Source organism: Oratosquilla oratoria, chromosome 21 (genome assembly GCF_046742065.1).
Source record: "Oratosquilla oratoria isolate Oo_2021 chromosome 21, ASM4674206v1, whole genome shotgun sequence".
Lineage (NCBI taxonomy): Eukaryota > Metazoa > Arthropoda > Malacostraca > Stomatopoda > Squillidae > Oratosquilla > Oratosquilla oratoria.
Genome location: NC_134797.1, coordinates 51,068,650 through 51,089,477, shown reverse-complemented (window position 1 = coordinate 51,089,477; position 20,828 = coordinate 51,068,650). Strand labels below are relative to the sequence as shown.

At 36.3% G+C, this 20,828-nt stretch overlaps 1 protein-coding gene across 8 annotated transcripts in view; it reads left to right on the top strand.

The window, feature by feature from the left end:
- Positions 1 to 20,828, top strand: part of LOC143036920 (sphingomyelin phosphodiesterase-like) — a 158,812-nt gene that overhangs the window by 97,975 nt on the left and 40,009 nt on the right. For 5 of the 8 annotated variants that reach the window (XM_076204918.1, XM_076204910.1, XM_076204912.1 and 2 more), the window contains 7 exons: positions 462 to 689; positions 802 to 974; positions 1,283 to 1,474; positions 1,782 to 1,952; positions 5,727 to 5,919; positions 11,182 to 11,366; positions 12,143 to 12,328. In XM_076204918.1, the coding sequence (XP_076061033.1) occupies positions 462 to 689; positions 802 to 974; positions 1,283 to 1,474; positions 1,782 to 1,952; positions 5,727 to 5,919; positions 11,182 to 11,366; positions 12,143 to 12,328 (1,328 nt within the window). Of the gene's footprint in view, positions 1 to 461; positions 690 to 801; positions 975 to 1,282; positions 1,475 to 1,781; positions 1,953 to 5,726; positions 5,920 to 8,525; positions 8,716 to 11,181; positions 11,367 to 12,142; positions 12,329 to 17,184; positions 20,379 to 20,828 lie in introns of those variants that run through there. The other 3 variants (XM_076204916.1, XM_076204911.1, XM_076204919.1) reach the window with 3 other exon arrangements.

The window sequence follows — 20,828 nt, the reverse complement described above, 5'->3', positions numbered from 1 at the left end:
AATAATATTTTCATTTTATGTCTTTGTTGGTCTCTATTATTTTTCCTTAACTTTGCCGGCTTTAGAAGAAATTACCTCTATGTGGTAAAACAAGTGATGAAATTGTAAACAGTATTTGAAGTACAGTACACTGAGTCCTCCTTATACAGTAATTCTTTATCCAGTAAATTCACAGTTACGGTATTTGGTAATTACTACCCTCGATTCTATTTACGGTAAGAAAAATTCACAGATACAGTATCCGCTAGATATTTTAGGAAAGAGATGGGAGAAGGTACATCTGCCATATCCTATTATTACATGTTATAATTTGTTCGGTATACGGTAATTTCAATTTGCGGTAAGGTTTTCAAGAACGCATATGTACCGTATAACGAGGACTTACTGTATTATGTTTTTAGATATATTTTGTCAATTGGGCAGTATGAGGAGCAAAAGTAAAGCTGATGTTTTCCTCCCAGGAAGGTCAGCCCACCATCAAAGTCCTCCATTTATCAGATACTCATTTTGACCCCGACTATGCTGAAGGCAGTAATGCAGACTGTGGGGAACCACTCTGTTGTCGCCGTACATCAGGCCATGCTCCAAGTCTCGACAAAGCTGCTGGGCTCTGGGGAGATTACCGAAAATGTGATACACCACTTCGCACCATAAATAGCATGCTTGAAAACATTGCTTACTTACATCCTGTATGTTGTTTCTCCTTATGTGTCTTGAAATATATTCTCATTATAAAGTGGGGAAATTACCAGCAAAATTATATTTCCTCACCCGGATGTGATAATGGTTCGTATTTGGTAGGACATTGATTACATCATTTGGACGGGTGATCTCCCTCCTCATGATGTCTGGAATCAAACAAGAGAAAGCAATTTGCATATTCTGGAAGAAACAGTACAACAGTTGGTTAACCATTTCCCGTACACACCTATCTTCCCTGCACTTGGAAATCATGAGAGCGCTCCTGTAAATAGGTTTGTATGAGTTGCTTTTGTAAAGATATGGTGTTGGGGTTAGGAGAAGACTTGCTACTTTCTGAAGTTCAAACTTGATTATTACATGTTTTTTACATGTTTACATGTTTGAGTATTACATGTTTTTTTATTCTTTATCTTATATTTTGTACAAGACCTGTTTGATATGAGTAACTCTGGAAAGATTTTCATCTTTTGACATAGTTGTTGTTGTCATTATGATACTCAAACCTACCACCCAGCTCTGTCAAAGTGCCCTTTCTTGAATAGGTGGATACATATGATAGATGTTAAATGAATTTTTTCAGTTTTCCTCCTCCATTTGTTGGTGGCGACTATGGAGTGGGCTGGCTTTATGAGGAACTCAATCGCCACTGGCTACGGTGGTTGCCTGCAGATACTTCTCCCACCGTTCTGAAAGGTGGATTCTATTCTGTCCTAGTTTCCCCAGGGTTCAGGATAATCTCTCTCAACATGAACTACTGCAACAATAAGAACTGGTTAGTAATAGATTTATTTTATTTATTTATTTATTTGGTTTTTTTTTTCACAGTGTAAAGATATTTTCAGTGTCTTGTTTGTTACTCTGTTTGTGGTACCATGGTCTTTATTTTGCACTTTTTTCTTTCTTGCTCTCTTTCAAGTCCATTTTCACTACAAATTCAGAACTTTAACCTATTTATTGTTGTTAGGATATTTTGTTATCGAATCTTAAGGAATGTTAAGGTTTGGGAATAATGAATGTTATATTAGGTTGAACAAGTTCAAAATTTCAGTAAAAGTAACAGTTGATTACACATTATTTAGGTGGCTGCTGCTGAATTCAACAGATCCAGCTCAAGAATTACAGTGGTTCATCTATGAGTTGCAAGGAGCTGAACTGCGAGGAGAGAAGGTGCACGTCCTTGGCCACATACCACCAGGACATCATGATTGTCTTAAAGTGTGGAGTCATAACTATTACACCATCATAAATAGGTAATATTTTCCATTACTTGTGATGGACAGGTAACTTTTAATTTCTTAGAGTATTTCATATATTTATAGTAGTATGCCAGCACTTTATATTTATGCATGTTATATACATACACATACACTGGAGAAAAGTAACTCCATTGAAGTGGAGACCGGCAGGTAGTTCATGTTTTCAAAATAAAAGATATCACTCGCAAGCATAGAAATGATGTTCATAAAATATTGTCCAAGAGAGAGAGATAGATAGCCTACCTGGTAAAAATCTGCTGTTATTGGATAAGTGATTTAGTTTTTAATCTTAGGGGTTGTCTTTCCAAGATAGTAAGCTTTTATTCTTTAGTTGTAGACATAATACTGAAGAAAAGTGGATGGGAGGACTACATAGACTTAAGACAAGCTTTTGACAGAGTACTATATAAAATACTTAGATTGGTGGGTTGATTCTGTTTACGTAGACTTCAGTGAAGTTTTTGATAAAATGCCTCTTAAAGGACAACTTTGAAAACTGAAACCAGAGGAAGTATCAAAGACACTTATTGAGATGCATGATGGACTTTCTGAAAGAGACTGAAGCAATTAATGGCAGAGTTTGGGGGATATGTAAGAGAAGCAAATTGAAAATAAATGTGAGCAATAATATGGTGATGGAGTGGTATCTATATACCAAGGTTTTTTCCCCTCTATAGGAGAGATAGCCAAGTCAAAAGGCATACATCCATTCCCACCCATTCTTCTCCCATCCACCACCCTTGTTTCCCTCTCATTAATTGTCAGTCTATCATTATCTTTGGTATTTTTTTCTGCTATGCTTGTGAGGAACTTAAGTACTGTATATAGTTCAATGGATCCTCTCCACCTCGGTTTTTTTAAGTAGGAAGTGTTCCAGTGGTTTATGTTTTTCATTTTTATATAGTGTTTTATTTCTGATTTTTTTATGCAGATTTATTGCTGTATAGATATACAATATCTAGTTCCTTCTTTAATTTCTTTGTAAATGAATATAGCAACTTATCTTTTATGGTTTTATATTACCTTTAACATTTTATTTCATATACAGGCTTTTCTGTTTGAACTGTTTTTAGTTTTATCTGCTTCCTAACATCCAAAAATCTCTTATTTTTGACCCTCAAGAAAGTTCTACCTTAAAACAACAGGTGTCTTTTAAAACTGTGAACCTTTTGTTATTGCATTATCATTAATACTCTCTCTACTCTGTAGATATCATAAAGTAATAGATCATTGTAGCTCCTCTTCTTGTCAAACCCTGAGAACCAAGTTTACCTAGATCTTCATCTTCATATACATTGTAAAAACTTTCAGTCTTGATTAGGTTCCATTAAATTGATTATCTGTGGATTCTCCTCCATGACCATATTCTTTTGGCCCAGTTTGGATAATTTCCTTTTAAGTACATCAAATGAGACAAAACTTGAATTCTCCTGACTTGTCCTATCAGATGTGTGTATAGCACCAAACCTTTCCAATTAGCTTTCCTTCTCCTGGATTGTGGTATATTGGTATGTGGTGTGGTATATATTGTGGTATGCCCCCATGTTATATCCATAATGCCTCCCATTTTTTTTCTGTCCTCATATTTCTGAACACTTTATTTATAGATTTTAAGCACAGACAAACAAAATTATCCTTATCAGTCTTCATTTTCATTTCCCTCTTCCCTTCCTTCCCCATCCTGGTTTACTCATTTCTTGAGAAAACCTACTTCCCTTTGTCTGCTCATATTACTGATTTTACTGGACTCCCTGGGACTGATGATGGATACCTACAAGTGAATGAGAGAATACAAAGAGCAGCAAAATCAGAAAAATTCCCAGTAATACAGATAAGTCATACAAGGAGAGACAAGAAACAATAGGCTTGCCAGTGTTGAAGGACCAGAAAGAAAGAGCAACTTTATTGCAGTGCTCAGTTCACTGAAGGGTGTAGACAAAATTGACAGGAAAAAATATCTTGATTTGGCATAAGAGGATATCATGAGATCATATAGGTATAGTGGTGATTCACTATATGGATGAAGAAATAATGAAAAAACTCGTCAAAACACTAATCCGTCCAGTTAATATGTCAGTAGTATGGTCCCCACACAGAGTGAAGATTGAGAGAATACAAAAGACAGCAACAAAACTGATCTCCAGCCTGGCAGATAAACCATATGAGGAAAGGCTAATAGCACAGAGTCTGCCAACTTTGAAAGATCAAAGAGAAAGAGGTGATATGATTATAGTACTTAGGTCACCAAAGGAGACACATTGCATTGACAGAAAAGGTCTCTTGAATGAAGATGTGAGGTCTTTAAGAGGTCATGGGAGCAAATTAAGAAAGACCACTCACATGTCTAAAGGATATGAAGAAATACAGTTTTCCATATAGATCTATAAATATTTGGAATAGCTTAGGAAGTGATATAGTTCAAGCTCAAATAATACACGAGTTCAAATCTAAATATGATATTTGGAGATCAAGGATATAGAGTAAGTTTTAACTGTACATTAATTTGAGGCTAGGTGTGATAAAGAATTAGAGAATAGAGTATAGGACCCAGTGAGCATTGCTCCTTTTCTGTATACTACAGTTAGGTAAATACACATTTGAAGGATGTGAAAAACAGATTTTCGTGCAGATGAAACTGAAATAACCTAGATGATGTTACCCAAGCTGAAACTAGACATGAATGTTAAACCAGATGTGATAATTGGAAAACAAGATACAGGACACTACAGGTGTAGCTTCTTTACATCATGATAAAGTTACCTTAAACACAAGTAAACACAATTGTTTTTACAGATAAGCCAACTTGTAGAAAAGGGTATAAGAAAAGATATTCCAGTCAGAAATTATATCATGACAAAATTTAAGGCTAATTTTGATCAGTAGAGACAGTGACTACCTCATGAGCATAGCTTTTTCTCCTGTATATTATAAGTTTGAAGTGGACTTGCAGGGGAAGTGCTGTGTCTTAATTCATTACTTCTGACCCAGGACAGTGGGCAAGATGCAGGGATGACCTATCATCCAGGAGGAGCCAAGACAAGAGGGAGGGAGTGGGAGAAAATGGGTAGAAGTGGATTTCTACCTTTGACTTTGGCTACCTCTCTTGTAAGGTATATGTATGTATGTGTACAATAATTAGTCAATTCAGTAATACATACAGACAATAGTCCAAACTTTTCTCAGAGAGAGGTCTATGGAACAACCCATAGAGCATTGCTAACCATTGTAGGCATGTAGGTTTCAATTTAGGGAAACTTCAGGAGATAGTTATTGGGCTCCCTCTCCCATATCTCCATTGGGTCATTTTGCTTCTTCTCAACATTCAGTTTCTCTAGATATTGCTCCCCTTCTCTATGATTATTATGCATCAGCAATACTCGTACCTAATGTTCCTAGCTGTCTATCTTCCTTCTGGTTTATTGTATTCATAGAAATTTTACTCAAGTCATCCATGGTACTGATTTCTGAACTGTAATTTTTGTCTTTTTTCCATCATTCTTGATTTGATTTCCATAATTTGTATCTTGACTAGATTTGTCTATGTGTGTGTATGTGTATGTAGTATATGTATATATACATTAGAGACCTGGGGCAGTGGATTGGTTTATTGAATTTATACATGTATGGATGTATATGTGTATTCATGTATGATGAATTTATTTTTACTTAAAATTTATTTTTTAGGTTTTTATGTATTTTTGTGTGAATTGGTTTTATAGTAATCTAATTCTGGATTTAATTTATCCTTTCACTGGTGACCTTGTACAGGTTTGAAAATACCATCACTGCTCAGTTCTTTGGTCATACTCACTTTGACGAGTATGAAATATTTTATGATGAGTACCAGAGGCAACGGGTGACAAATATTGCATACATTGGTCCATCAGTCACGTCATACTATGGTCTTAATCCAGGCTATAGAATATATACCATAGAAGGAGAATACGAAGGCTCGCAAAAGGTATCAGTATTTGTTTAGATACAAGTTGGAATGTTTCTCTGGAGCTGGTTAGCCTTCTTAATTCCTAGTGAATGACCACTAACAATCGTTTCTTTTGTTTCTTGTGTATGATGGTACGTGTTACTGAAAATTTTGCTAAGTCACATGCATCAGATTGCTAACACTCTCGAATATTTATTCAGCCTTAAAGGATGCAGAACCTGTATTCACTTGTAAACTATTTTGAAAGTGACTATCTTCTAATAGCTCTATCACATAATGCATTGCATTCACTTCTATGTTAACCTTTCTAACACAGTAGTATACTTACAGCTTGGTGTTGCTGTTACTGGAATATTTTATTCTGTTACTTTATAGGTGCTAGCACTGAACCTTGAGGGACTCCAGTGGTTACTGTTGTACATTCAAATGTCTTTGCATGCTCATTTTTAGTTACGTCTTTCCTGTGACAAATATTTTAAACTTTCCCTTTCTTGCTAAATTCCAAGACTTGTTCATTATTTCATTTGCTGTGACTTGTAATTTAAACTTTATTTTTAATATCTCATAGGCCACTCCTCTTTCATTGACTTAAACTAAACATATCAGTCTGATAAATTGCATTTGAATTGTTTCCCATAAGCATGGAAGTAATTTCCCTCACGTTTTGCATCACATTTATTCCAGACGTCAATCACTCTGTGATTGACGTCTGGAACAAATTGAACAGTGGAACAGTTAATGCCAGAACTATAGCTCTAGTCCCGTAAAATACAACTAGGTAAGATACATGTTTCTGGCATACCTTCCATGAAGTAATGTGGTGTACCTCCAGCCAACAATTCATGACATATTTAGTCTTCTCAACTACATATCTGACAGATTTGCCTTTTTTTTTTCTTCTTTCTTAACTGTCACTACTTTCAACCTAACATGTTCTCTTCTCTGCTGCTCCATAATCTCTTCAAGGTTCAATGCTGACCCCATTTGACCTCTCCTATCTATGTATATACCAAGAGCTTTCTCCCCCATATAAGGAAGGTAGCCAAGTGAAAGGCACATACCTACTTCCACCTGTTCCACTTCCATCTACTGGCCCTTCCCTCCTCTCACCTTAGCTCCTCATGGATGATGGGTCATCCCTGTATCCTGTATACAGGAAAGGAGCAATAGTCATGGGGTCCTTTCTCTTACTCCCCAATTATTATCATATCTGGCTACATGTTCATGTATGGTTCCAACATAGGCTGTATCTGTGTGTGTGTATTTACCTAATTGTAGTATACAGGAAAGGAACAATGCTAATGGGATCCTGTCTTCTACTCTCCAATTTACCATACCTTGCTTCAAAGTCATGTGTTTCCAACTTGCTCTATATCCTTAATTTCCAATGGTGATATTTAGATTTAAATTCGTGTATTGTTCCATCTTGGGATGTATCACCTTCTAAACTATTCTAAGTATTTATGCATCTATATGGAAAAATGTATTTCTTCACATCTTTTAGTTATGTAGTCTTTTTTTTAATCTGTTCTCGTGACCTCTTAAAGCCCTCTTGTCCTTAATCAAGATATCTCCTCTGTCTTTGTCATCTACCCCCTTTAATTTTCAATCTTTCAAAGTTGGCATATGTATGTGTGTGTGAGAGAAAATGCATCCCCTAATCCAAAATAAAATATATCAAGTAAACTATCATTGTAGGAAAGTCAACTCTCCCTAACCATGGTTTCCTAAATATGACTATTTTACTTTTTTTTATTATATTCAAAATTTTCAGAATATTTTTATATTCTGTGCCTGGATATTTTATTTCACTGATGAAGAACATAATATAGAAAATAATTTTGTATGTTTATATTCAGGAGGACTATGCAAACAGTGTTGAAGAACATAATATTGAAAATAATTTTGTATGTTTATATTCAGGAGGACTATGCAAACAACATCCATCCACAGTGGATGTAAATGTGTATGTAATGTGTTGTATGTATATCCAGTGGACATATGGATTGGGTAGTTCAGAAAATGCTGATAAGATTTGGACATAGAGAAGGAATGACTGAGGAAGGACCGTCAAAAAGAGTATGGTTTGCAAAAGTGGATGGAGTACAAAAGGAAGACCAAGAATGAGGTGGAATGGACAGGATGAAGGGGACATAGGATACATTAGTAATGTCAGTTGAGTTAAGAAGAGAATACAAAAGGGAAAAGGGAATGGATGGGGAAACTATGTCTCTCAAAGGGATGTTCACATTTGCTCAGTGAATATTTTGGGTGGACGATGAGGGAGGCTACTCTCTCATCAAAATGATGAGGGAGCAGGGGTAAACCAGCTCTGACTGTCAGGCCCTAACTGGGGAAACAGATTTGCTTTTGACCCAAGTAGTTTGGTGAGGAGATGGGGAGGACCTTCATGAGGTACCAAGATGAGAGAGACAGTGAATGGATTTGATGGGTGTGGGTGGATGTGTGGTTTAATGCAGTCATGCCCTTTACAGGGAGGAAAAGGCCCTTTAGTGTGTGTGTGTGAAATTTAAAGCAACAGATATTATATATATAATGAACATATTTCATCAAGAGGCATAAGGCCAAAAATGTATGAAATTAAATGCTGAACTCTTCTCCAGGTTTCATGAAACAATCACAGGGCAGTTCTTTGGACACACTCATATGGATGAGTTTGAATTGTTCTTTAAAATAAACACCAGTGAAGCCATCGGTGTTGCATATTTGGGTCCAGCTGTCACGTCTTATGCAGGAGGCAATCCAGCGTATAGAATCTATACCATACAGGGAGAATTCGAAGGGTCTGACAGGGTACAAAAAATATTTGAAGTTGTATCATTGTTATTCCTGTCAGGGAAAAATAGAGTATAGTGTGGGTGCTTATGTGTTGAGAGCTGTTTTGTAAGGGATCTGATGCAAAGCTGAAAATAGTTTACATTTAACTAAACACTTTACAATGCAGTATTCTTATGTATTTACCTAGTTGTATTTTACGGGAAGGGGAGCTATGCTCGTGGTGTCCCGTCTTCATGTCTCATTTTATCTACACTGTTTTTAAATTCATGTGTTGTTTTTGCACACACCACTTTCTCATCTAACTTGTTCCAAATGTCTATTACTCTGTGGGGAAAGCTGTTCTTTTTCAGATCTCTTCTATAACTCTTTCTTGATTCTCTTTCCGTGTCCTCTTGTATTTCTGCTATCCCATTTTATTAGATCTTCTCTATCAATAGTTTCTATGCCTTTCATGATTCTATAAATAGTTATCAAGTCTCCTCTCTCACTTCTTTGCTCTAATGTGTGAGATTTTTGTGTAAGTGCATGTTTATGGCTAGAAACTAAACTTGTATATTCTTTAACCAAGAATTCATGCATGTCAGTGTGTGGTTTTATTGACGTCTCATAATTTAGAATTTTAGATATTGTTGATTCATGATTTTGTCAGTACAGTAACCACCCCTGTAACATAGGATTGGTTTTCCAATGTAGATATAAAACCATATTCTTTGGCAAATACAGTGTACTTCCCCACACCTCCCATGCTAGACCCAGCAAAATAAAAGTTTGGATTATCTTGAATATGCAAGGGAATATTGGCCACTTATTTTGCCATCCCCCTACCCCTATTGTGCTAAACATGGCAAACTAAAGATTAGAATTACTTTAGTTTGAATATACAAAGGGTTGTTAATTTATTTTGCCATGGGGGAGGTGCAAGAGTACCGGTAATGTATTTCTTGTTAGCCACATGTTATGGCTCTTTGTTTATATCAGGGAGGGTCCAGTGATCAGTTGACAAACTGCATTTATTTCGGTAGCTACTCATATTAGTTTATCTATAAGTCCTCATTGTTTTCTTTACTACATATTATATATATACATATATATATATATATATATATATAATATATATATATATATAATATATATATATATATATATATATACATACACACACATGCAGAAAAACCACAAAGAAAATAATCTACTAAGACTGAGCAGATCTGGTTTACTCCCAAGGCTGCCCAGGATGTAACACTTCACCCCATACCATACAACACATAATGGAAGACTGCATTATACACAATCATGCACGCAAACAACACAACATACACTCTATAAAGGATTTGTGGGAAAACCCAGTTTCAGCAGTAGCATTCCTTGGGGAGATGGGACTGCTCGGACAGACAGTCTAGGGAACAACAACAACAACAATAACAACCATCCATCTCCTCATCCACTCCTTGTACATCTCGTTACTTTACATACTGTCTTTGCACACTTTAGTTTATCTTCCTTAAAACATATCTATTCTTCCCCCTCTGTTTCTCCTCTATCCCTCACTACATCTTGTACCTATTAGCTTCAGCTGGTAGTCTTTTTCTCTTCATTCAGTTTGCTCACCTTTAGCACCTCTCTGCTTCCCATCTTCCTTCTTAACTTAAACCCCACTCTCAATTTCCCTTCCACCAGTACTACATAATTATGATGTCCCCCTCTCTCAATTTCCTTTCCACCAGTAAATGGTTTAACAATCCTCTAGCCAACACCAGTATTACATAATCATGATGCACCAATTTTGTGGGGTAGGAGGAATGCTGGTAAAGGAAATTGTTTGCCTTTTGTTAAAGACTTCCTTTCCATACCCGTTGCTTTGCAGTTCTACTTCTGGAAACCTGTGGCTTCAAGGTAGCTGGCAGTGGTTGCTAGGTTCTTTGAGATATCTGTGAGAAAAAAATCTCCATGAGTATATATGTAGTGTTTGAATGTTGGACACTGAGAGATGATATTTATCATGTTTTCAATGTCTTTAAGTATCTGGGGGGGAGTGGTGTTTGAAATGAAACAGTTTTGTGTTGGTATTGTTTTGGTGTTGAATGTGCCAGTTTCATAAGGCTTCATGTTCTGGGTAGAGAAAAAGTAGGTAGCGAAAATTATTACACATCTGTGTGCTATCTTTGGTCATTTGATAATACTTGCCTTGATAACTTTCTTGTCATGTTTTGATTTTAGTGTTTAGTAGACCACTTGAAGAAAATAGCTGTTGTTAGCAATATTCTTCATTCTAACGGTATGCCATGTGCTCAGGAAAGTAACTTATCTATCAGTCCCAGTCTTGCTTTCTTGCTAGTGTTGCATGTTTGCTTTGGCTTTTGTCTTGATTTTTTTCATGTTTTTCCCAGGTTGTAGTCAATTCATATGATATAAATAAACTGGTGAAAAAATATTGAGGATCTTCCTTTGAATTCTATTTTTATAGATTCTTGTTATTTTCAGTTAGTTGTTGACCATGAGACATGGATAATGAATTTAGATGAAGCTAACCGATATGGAACTCCTCGATGGTATCGGCTATATTCAGCCAAGCGGGCCTATAACATGCATAGTCTACTTCCAGTAGAATGGGACTACTTAGTGCATAGGATGGCTCAGGATGATGCTCTCTTCCGTCAGTATTACAGGTAAGTACAGGATATATCTTATTTATCTGAGAGTTCTGGAAGCTCGCTGGCTGAGCAGGTTAGGGTATCGTTACTTGCAGCGAAGGTTGAGGGGATCGCAGTTTGAACCCTGCCACTAGCGAAGTTGAACCAAGGGAAATGGTTCATTAAATTCCATGCTACAAAGTCCTCTGTGAGGGGAACCATCCTAGCCCTCTGATAGGGAGGAGTTTGTGACGTTAAACCATATCATCATCATCAAATGGTTGCAGTTTTTAGACCCTTAGAAGGGAGGGACAAGTCAGAGAGAGAGAGATGACCTTTTGGTATGAGACAGGAGAATTTCAAGAGAATATAAACAGAGGAACACTACATGTCTCAAGGATATCAAGAAATACAGTTTTCCATACAGAAGACAAAGTATGATGAATTAAGTTCAGGAGACAGGACCTCACAAATGTAGTTCTGTTTTTTGTATGTAACAATTAGGTAAATAATTGTCAAAGTTATGACAAATAGGAGTTCCCCAGATTTAATGGTTGTACAATATATGTATCCATGCTGACAGAACAGCTTAGTGTTCCTTCTTGGGAGTGGAAGTGGTTTGAAGTCATTGAGCACATCCACCTGATAGTCATGTGACATGTTTGTGGTGGCTGAAGTTGTGGCACATAGTTAGTCCAACTTGTTTGTTTTAATTTCCTACGTCATATTCTTTCTATACATGAAATTACATAAATGTATATTTCATTCTTTTAAATCATAAAGCACTGACATTTATATTTATTTCTTGACAGATATTATTGGAAGAACTCTCCAGTAAAAGAAGAATGTGATAAAGAGTGTAAAAAGCGCTTGCTTTGTGATCTCAAATCAGGACGGTCTAATGACCGCAAAGTTACCTGTGCCAAAGTTAAGGAGCGTGTGGAGGCCCAAGAAAGGACAGATTGGAAAAACTGGATCTTTTCAGGAATTACAGTAACGTATGTGTGGCTGAATTCTGTTGCTGACATGATTGGTGGTGGCGGTGGTGGTGGTGGTGGTGAAGAATAGCTTGTGGTGCATTAACAACACACCAGTGCTTTCCTATGGGATTTTCAGAACTGCAGGGTACTGTAACTAATGCACTTCTTTCATACCTGATATCTGTGTTTCTCCTGTACAAATATATATATATATATATATCTATATTTTTTTTTAGGGGGGAGGAGGAGAATAGTTTAACTCCCATTTCTGTCAAATTGCTTTCTTCAGGTGGAGTCAATTTTAACCTTGATTAAGAATATTGCTAATTGTGGAAATTGAATGTAGAGGTATGCTCGTTTCTTTAAGTGTTACCTGGTGTATTTATGCATACATACATATACCAAGGGCTTTTTTTCCCCATACAAGGGAGGTAGCCTTTCCTCACCACTCCAGCCCTATTACAAAGGCAATCAGTTTGTGGCAAGATCCTACATTGCTTTGAAAACTTTGTAGGTTTGGACTTACTGAGGATTTATGAGTACTGTATATATATTTTTTTCAGTTAACACCTTGCATGAATGTAGAAATTTCTCACTGGTAAGCATAGATTTAAATATTTGTGCATATATATTAGTAGTGGTCCTCTGCTGGCTATCCTCACTATCTAACAGCAGCTGAGGTCACAAAATGTAAGGATTCAGACACTGAGGTCCGTGGTGCAGTGGGCTATGGAGTAGACCAGGTGTCTCATGTACCCGTGTGTGTGCAATATGCATGCACACACACGACATGATGGCATGGTTGGTAGAGTTCCTGCCCGCCACCACGGTAGTCCGGGTTTGAATCCCGCCCAGGGCTGAAGTAATTTCAGTATTGCTGCGCTGCAAGTCATAACTCCAACTCTTGTGGGCAGGGAGTTTGGGGTGTGTGTGCATGTAAGATCACAGCATTACCCATAGATTGGTCATATATGAGCTCTGAGCTCTCTTCTGGTAGGGAAACGGCTGTTGATCATGAGTCCAACATGTGATCCAAGACCATGGTGAATCACACACATACACACACTTTAATTGTAAAGAAATCTGCTGGGAAGAGATAACAATGAAGGGTGGAGACAACCTATGGGGAAATGTACTACTTGATATGATTATAGAACATAAATGACGCAATGGATACAAGAGAATACTAGGTATAGAAATGAGGAAGAACCATCAAGACTAGACCTAATAATCACATCAGAACCCGAAATATTGGACAAGATTGAATATATTGGTTGAACTGGAACTAAATGAGGAAAAATACATGGAAAAAAATGAACAATACAGAAAGGGAAGATTAATGTATGGAATTTTTTTTTGATAAAATCAGAGAATTCTTTCAAAAAGCAGACTGGGAAAGAATACACAAGGAGGAAACAACAGTAGAGGAGAAATGGAATATTTTGGCAAAAATTTATAAAGGAGTGGAAAACTATGTTCCAAGACAAAAACAAGAAAAAGGATATGTAAAGTGTTGGTACAACAAAAGATGTAGGGAGTTAAAAGACAAAAGGGATAAAGCTTGGATAAAATGGAAAAGAGACAATAGACCTGAAAAATGGAAAATATATACTAGTTATAGAAATGAATATGTACAAGTGTGCAGAGCAGAAAAGAGAAAATACGAAAAAGATGTCATAGAAAAATGTAAAGAATAACCAAAAATATTTTAAGGATTTGTAAACAACAAACTGAAAAACAAACAAGAATTAGAGAAACTATGACAAGGAGGAGTTGAATACACAGAGGAAATAGAAATGGCAGAAATTATGAACAAGCCTTTTAAATCATTGTTTACGAGGGAGAACATACAACCTAGAGATATTGAGTGGGACGAGAAAGTCCCCCCTATGAAAGAGATAGAAGTAACAAGGAATGAAATAATGAATCACTTGAGTAATCTCGATGTCAGAAAATCGCATGGACCAGACGAAATGGCAAACTGGATTTTGAGAGAATGCAGGAATGAACTAACAGACAAAATACATAGTCTAATAAGCAGTTCATTGAAAGAAGGAAAAGTTCCAGAAGATTGGAAAAGAGCAAATATAGTACCAATAAGGGGGAAACAAGGAAGACCCTACAAACTATAGACCAGTCTCTCTTACAAGTACGATAGGTAAAATTTGTGAAAGAATTATCAAAATTAGATGGGTAAGGCATTTGGAAAAAAACAACGTACTAAATCCAAGGCAATTTGGATTTAACAAGGACTATCATGCATCAGAAACTTAATGTGTTTCTATTCAAGGCTGATAGATGTAATACAAGAAAGAGATGGATGGGCTAATTGTGCATTTCTAGACCTGAAAAAAGCTTTTGATAAGGTGCCACATAAGAAATTGCTAAAGAAATTAGAAATTGCAGGATGGAAGATTTCTTGCATGAAAGAAAAATGAGAGTGGTGATAAGAGACAAACACTTTAATTGGGATGAAGTGATTCGTGGAGTTCCACAAGGAAAAGTTATGGCTCCAATGATGTTTGCTATATATATTAATGATATGGATAAAGGAATTGAAAGTTATATGAGCTTCTTTGCGGACGATGCATAATTGTTGAAAAAAGTGAACACTGTAGAAGATAGTGAGTTGCTATGGAGTGATCTCAATAAAGTATGGGAATGGAGTAGATAGTGGGAGATGGAATTCAATATTAAGTGTAGTATAAAAAGCCAAAAATGAATAGTGGGATCATATAAATTGAGAGAGGAAGAAATTAAAAAAGTAGAAAATTAGAAGGACCTGGAAGTCATTATTATGAATAATATGTCCCCTGAGAAACATATAAACAAAATTTTTGGAGAAACTTATAATTTAATAAGAACAATCAAAGTGTCATTTACATACATGGACGAAGAAATGGTGAAGAAAATACTGATGACTTTGATAAGGCCAAGATTGGAGTATGCAGCAACGACGTGGTCACCAAGTACCAAAAAATGTATAACAAAACTTGAAAGAATACAAAGAACAATTACAAAATTGGCACCAACACTCTCAGAACTATCATATGAAGATAGACTTACAAAACTTGAGCTACAGACATTAGAGCAAAGAAGAGAGAGAGGAGACTTGATAACTATTTATAGACTCATGAAAGGCATAGAAACTATTGATAGAGATAATCTGATAAAATGGGGGTAGTAGAGATACAAGAGGACACGGAAAGAAAATCAAGAAAGACAGTTATAGAAGAGACCTTAGAAAGAACAGCTTTCCCCACAGGGTAATAGATGTTTGGAACAAGTTAGATGAGAATGTGGTGTGTGCAAAAACGATACAGAAATTAAAAAAACAGTCTAGATAAAATAAGATATGAAGACGGGACACCACGGGCATAGCTCCCCTTCCCGTAAAATATAACTAGGTAAATGCAACTAGGTAAATACACATGAAACAATAATGTGTGCAAACACCATACAAGAATAAGAACAAACTAGATGTTGCGAGATACAAAGACAGGTCACTACACACATAACTCCTTGTATTGTATATGGCATGGGTGGCAAACTCACAAATTATAAGATAACTAACCCTTTTGATGGGTAATAATAATGATGATTATAATAGTTATAATGATACTGATAATATTATTTCAAGTTTCACTGTCTGGAAATCCACAGCCCCTAGCATCTGGCAACAGTTCTTTGGGTCCTCCCATAGATCTCTTTGGGAAGAAACTTTAGACTGTTTTCTCTGCTGTATTAATGTAAGATTGATTCTACATCACCAGCTGAAAGTAGTTGGAGGGGGGGGAGTAGTTGCTAGTTGTCAGCTCTCCATGTGTGAAAAAGTGTAAGAAATACAGTTGAAGTTCATAGGTATCTTGGACCCAGTCTGGAAACCAAATGTTGAGATGGAATGTTTGAGAAATATAATAGGTGTTACAAGAATGGTTAGTGAGATATGTAGAGGTGAGGCAGAAAACTGAATCAGGATATCTGTCTGATTGGGTAAATCAAAGAGTGCTGAGATGGCTTGTGCATAAAGAAAGAATGGATGAGTAAAGGCTAGTAAAGAGAGTATGGAAAGCAGAAGTGGATGGGGTGAACTTAAGAGGAAGACCAAGAATGAGATGGAAGGAGTGAAAGTGGCTTGAGATGTCTGCAGAATGTCTGAACAGGGAAGAGAGTGCAATATAGGAGTGAATGAAGGGATTGTTAATATATGAATGAATGCCCCAGCCTGAAGGGATATCATCCTCTTTTTCTCCATAAATCTTTTTAAATGGATGAAGAGGTGGGGTAGCCATACAATGAAATGGTGGGAGGAAACTAGCTGTGGCTGTTGGGTATCACTAGAACTGTGCCTCACTGCATTGCTTGTGACTTAGGTAATGTGTTGGGAAACAGGATAACCTTTCATTCCTGAGATGCTGAGATGAGAAGGGTGGATAATATAGGTGTGTGCTTTGACTTGGCCACTACCCTTACAAAGGAGAAAGGGTCATTTGTCATTTATGATATTTTATATAAAAAACTTATCCAACCATCTAGGCATCTCGGGTATGTCAATTTTATATAGATGCAGTTGGACTTGTGTATTACCTTCCTTGAGCACATAAATTCACACTATGATTAAATGCATGTGATTATGGTGTTGCTATTTTTTTTTTTTCTCATTGCACAAATCATTTACTAAACAGTTCCTTTTTATTCTCTTAAGTTTAAAGTTTTGTTGTTCATATCAAGTTGAAAATTTATCATTCATCGTCAGTTAGACATATATTGCTTTTGAGGAGTCTAGATTAACTAATAGTGCTGGTATGATTTAAATTATTTTATATTATTTTGCATATTTTTATCATTGACATCTATTTATTTGTTTCCTGTAGGTCGCTGGCAACTTGGTGGTTTTGGGGATGAGTGTATTCATGAGTCATTTATTATTTTCTTCATAAGGTGATTTCAGGATTTCCTGACAGAATTTCCTGGCACTTAAATTATTATCACACAAATCATGTTGAATCTGGGTTTTTAATGCTGATATGTGGAGGGATTTTTTCCAGTGTCCATATATTTAGACTCGTGATTCATTGACATGTTCAGACAGTTTGATACATTGAGACTGGACTGGTATATGATACCAGACACACAATCATTTTATTTACTTTAATAGGAAATTGTATAGAGACAGACTTTTACCAAATAAAACTGAAAGACAGATACATGGTATTCCTCTCCTTGATGATATTTTCTTTCTGTAGAGTATTGAAAGAATTTAAGTTACTTTCTTTTTCTCAAATGGGAATATGAGGTTAAACAGAGAATATATGCACATGCAGAAGATTTATCAGTTACACACAGGAAAGTAATCATTGCACAACATAAGTTTTCATAATGTTTATTAGAATACAGTACACTAGTCCCTCCATCTATGCACGGAGTGTATTTACCTAACTGTAGTATACCTAGTTTCAAGTTCATGTATGGTTCTAACTTGGTTTATGTCCTTAATTTCCAATTATCACTGTTCCACATAGTGTGAATTTGCATATAATGAGTGTTGTATTTTATTCATATTTTCATATAATACAACATGATAAAATAAGTTCATTGCTATCTATGTACCAAGGGCTTCCTCCCCCATATAAGGAAGGTAGCCAAGTCAAAGGTATACACCCACTCCCACCCATTCCACTCCCATCCACTACCCTTGTCTTCTTACCATTCATTGCACATGGGTGAATATATATAAAGGAGATATGCATATAATGAGAGACTGGTGTACTCTTTTCTCAAGACATTCCTTTTATAGGTTTTCACAAGAACCTCTTGATAGTATGAATACCCTAACTTGGTCTGTATCATTTCAGCTCTATGGCAGTAGCAGTGCCAGTAATTGCACTAGCCATCCCCAAACTGATATTTCTTCTCCTCTGACGGACACCAGGACTGAACTGTCTCCAATCACTTGACTGGCTGACTTAGAATGACTTTTTCGACTGACATTTTGTTACGAGCAGCAAAGTTCAGGACAAGGAAGAAGACTTGTTATTATGACCATGTAGACCCAATTCTTCCCACTGTCTTTTATCTTTCTATAGTTTCTTGTTGGCTATCCATGTTTCTTGAATATATTTCAAGAACATGTATTGCCTAAGTATTACACTGCCAATATAAGATCCAATATATGAATCAGTATTACCCATGTATTCCTTGGAATGAATGGGACAGTTATTTGAATGAATTAGAATTTATTAAATTTTGATAAGGTATTTACTTTACAAATATTCGTGGATCGTGAAAGATGTACGAATTCAGTGTGGCATACAAAACCAGAAGTACGTTATGGTGACTTTCAAGTGTGAATAAGGATAAGTTTTGTGCATACCTCTTTTTGTAAGATAGATTTTGAGTACCATAGGATGGGGTAATTGGGCCATCACTGGGGGGGTAAATGGGCCTTATAGAAGTTATTATTTTTTTTAATTGAAATTGGTTTTAAAATATTTCACTTATACACTGAATAAATACCTACCTCCATTTTACCAGAATTTTATTTACCAGTTGTAACATAATTTTTGATACATGAATAACTTTTATATGGCCCATTTACCCCAGTGATGGCCCAATTACCCCCATCCTATGGTACACACATCAGAGGTTCATTTTCTTTGTGACAAGTGGGTGGACTGTACAGATGAGGCAGAGTAGGTAATTTACTTAGAATAAGAACTGCTACAAATATTTGGGCATCATGATATTACTTATTGTACTTTAAAGTGAGAGGGAAAAATAAACTTGATCACTGAAATATTTGTTATTAAAGACCAATGAAAAAAAATATTGTTGAACTATTCTATTTTAGAGGATGCCAGTCTGTACTCACTGAGCTCTGATTACGTGGAGGAATATTGAATTCATATGTAAGAACATCAAGAATGAAGCTGAAAAGGTTCTTAAGAACCTTCATGAGTCACGGGGACCATGGATCACCACTTCCTAGTGGTGGTCCTATTTGATGGACAGTGGCTCTGCCCATTTTTAAAACATGTCAACTTCCTCACCTCCATCAGGGCTCAAGAGCTTTATCAACTTCACTATCCTTTTTTACACCTTTTCACACATAGACAACTGCTCCTTTCCTCTTCCCACTGTCAGCCAATGACAGAAAGTCACACACCAATAATTAGATAATTGTTGCCTCAAGTTTCACTGGATGGAGCCTGGAGTTCTACAGAGGCTAGCAACAGTCCTCAAGCCTTCAACCCACAGATCTCTCTGGGAAGAAACTTTGGACTGTTGTCTGTGTTGTATTAGTGGGACTGTTTCTGTGTCGCCAGCTGAAAGTGGAAGGGGGCAGGGAATAATCACTAGTGGTCAGCTCTCTATGTGTGAAAAAGTGTAAGAAGTACAATTAAAGCTGATGTTTAAAAATCTTAGGCACAGTCTGGGGATTGAGTGTCAGCCCCTCTGGGCTGTGCCTCCCAATAGAGGTGAAGGGGTTGACTGGATCTGAAAATGGGCAGCTTTTCTGTCTGTCTTACAGAACCACTACATCAGGTACCTGTCATTAGTCCCTATCAGATCAATACAACACAAACAATAGTCCAAAGTTTCTTCTTAGAGAGATCTGCGGGTTGAGGGCCCAAGGGCTGCTGCCAGCCATTTTGGGGCTGCACTTTTGTCTATGTGATGAAACCTCAGGTAGCAATCATTATTATTGTTATTTTTATCATTGTTATTGTTGTTATAGTTATTAACATTTTTGTAATTATTTATTTTCATTATTTACTACTATTATTATCATTTACTATTATTGTTATTATTATTATTACTGTTATTCAAAATTTACATGGCAAACAGGGCAGTCCCAGAGGTCACCAGGCCCATAACCAGGTCATGAAGGTTGGTGGTGGTGATGATGGTGGTTTTGGAGTTACTTTGATATACTTTCCCTTCTATCTATATTCCTACTACAATGTCTCGTATGAATACGTGATGAACTAAGTTTCATTATACAAAGTGTATAAAATGGTGTACAGCATTGTATGTTTTAATATTTGTTAATAAAGTTTTGTTATAACATTTTTGTTTTATTATTTATTAAGGCATTATTATCATAATTATTTTTTTCTGGGGGACTTTTTTTTTTAACTGGAACTGAGATAATGGTTCATGACTGAACAGCGAAAGTACGATCCACTCTGCTCACCCTAAATGGGGAGGAAGTTGGAAAAGTCACCAGTTCTCATTACAATAAGGTCAACCTAACTGTAATGAGAACTATAGGGAATCCCCTATACAAGAAAATTTGATATAGGAAGATTAGAAAGTACGAAAAGGAAAAAGTGAGGACGAATTTCTTTATACAATAGAGAAATGCATCGATGGTTCGAAAAGAAGTACAGTACACCCTTGTACAGTGTTTGCATGTTATGATGGTAAGGTAAAACAAAATAGCCTAGGTAATAACAACAGATATCTGTAAAGGTAAATCTATCTGAGTCTTTCGTTTGTTTACTAGGCTAGGCTA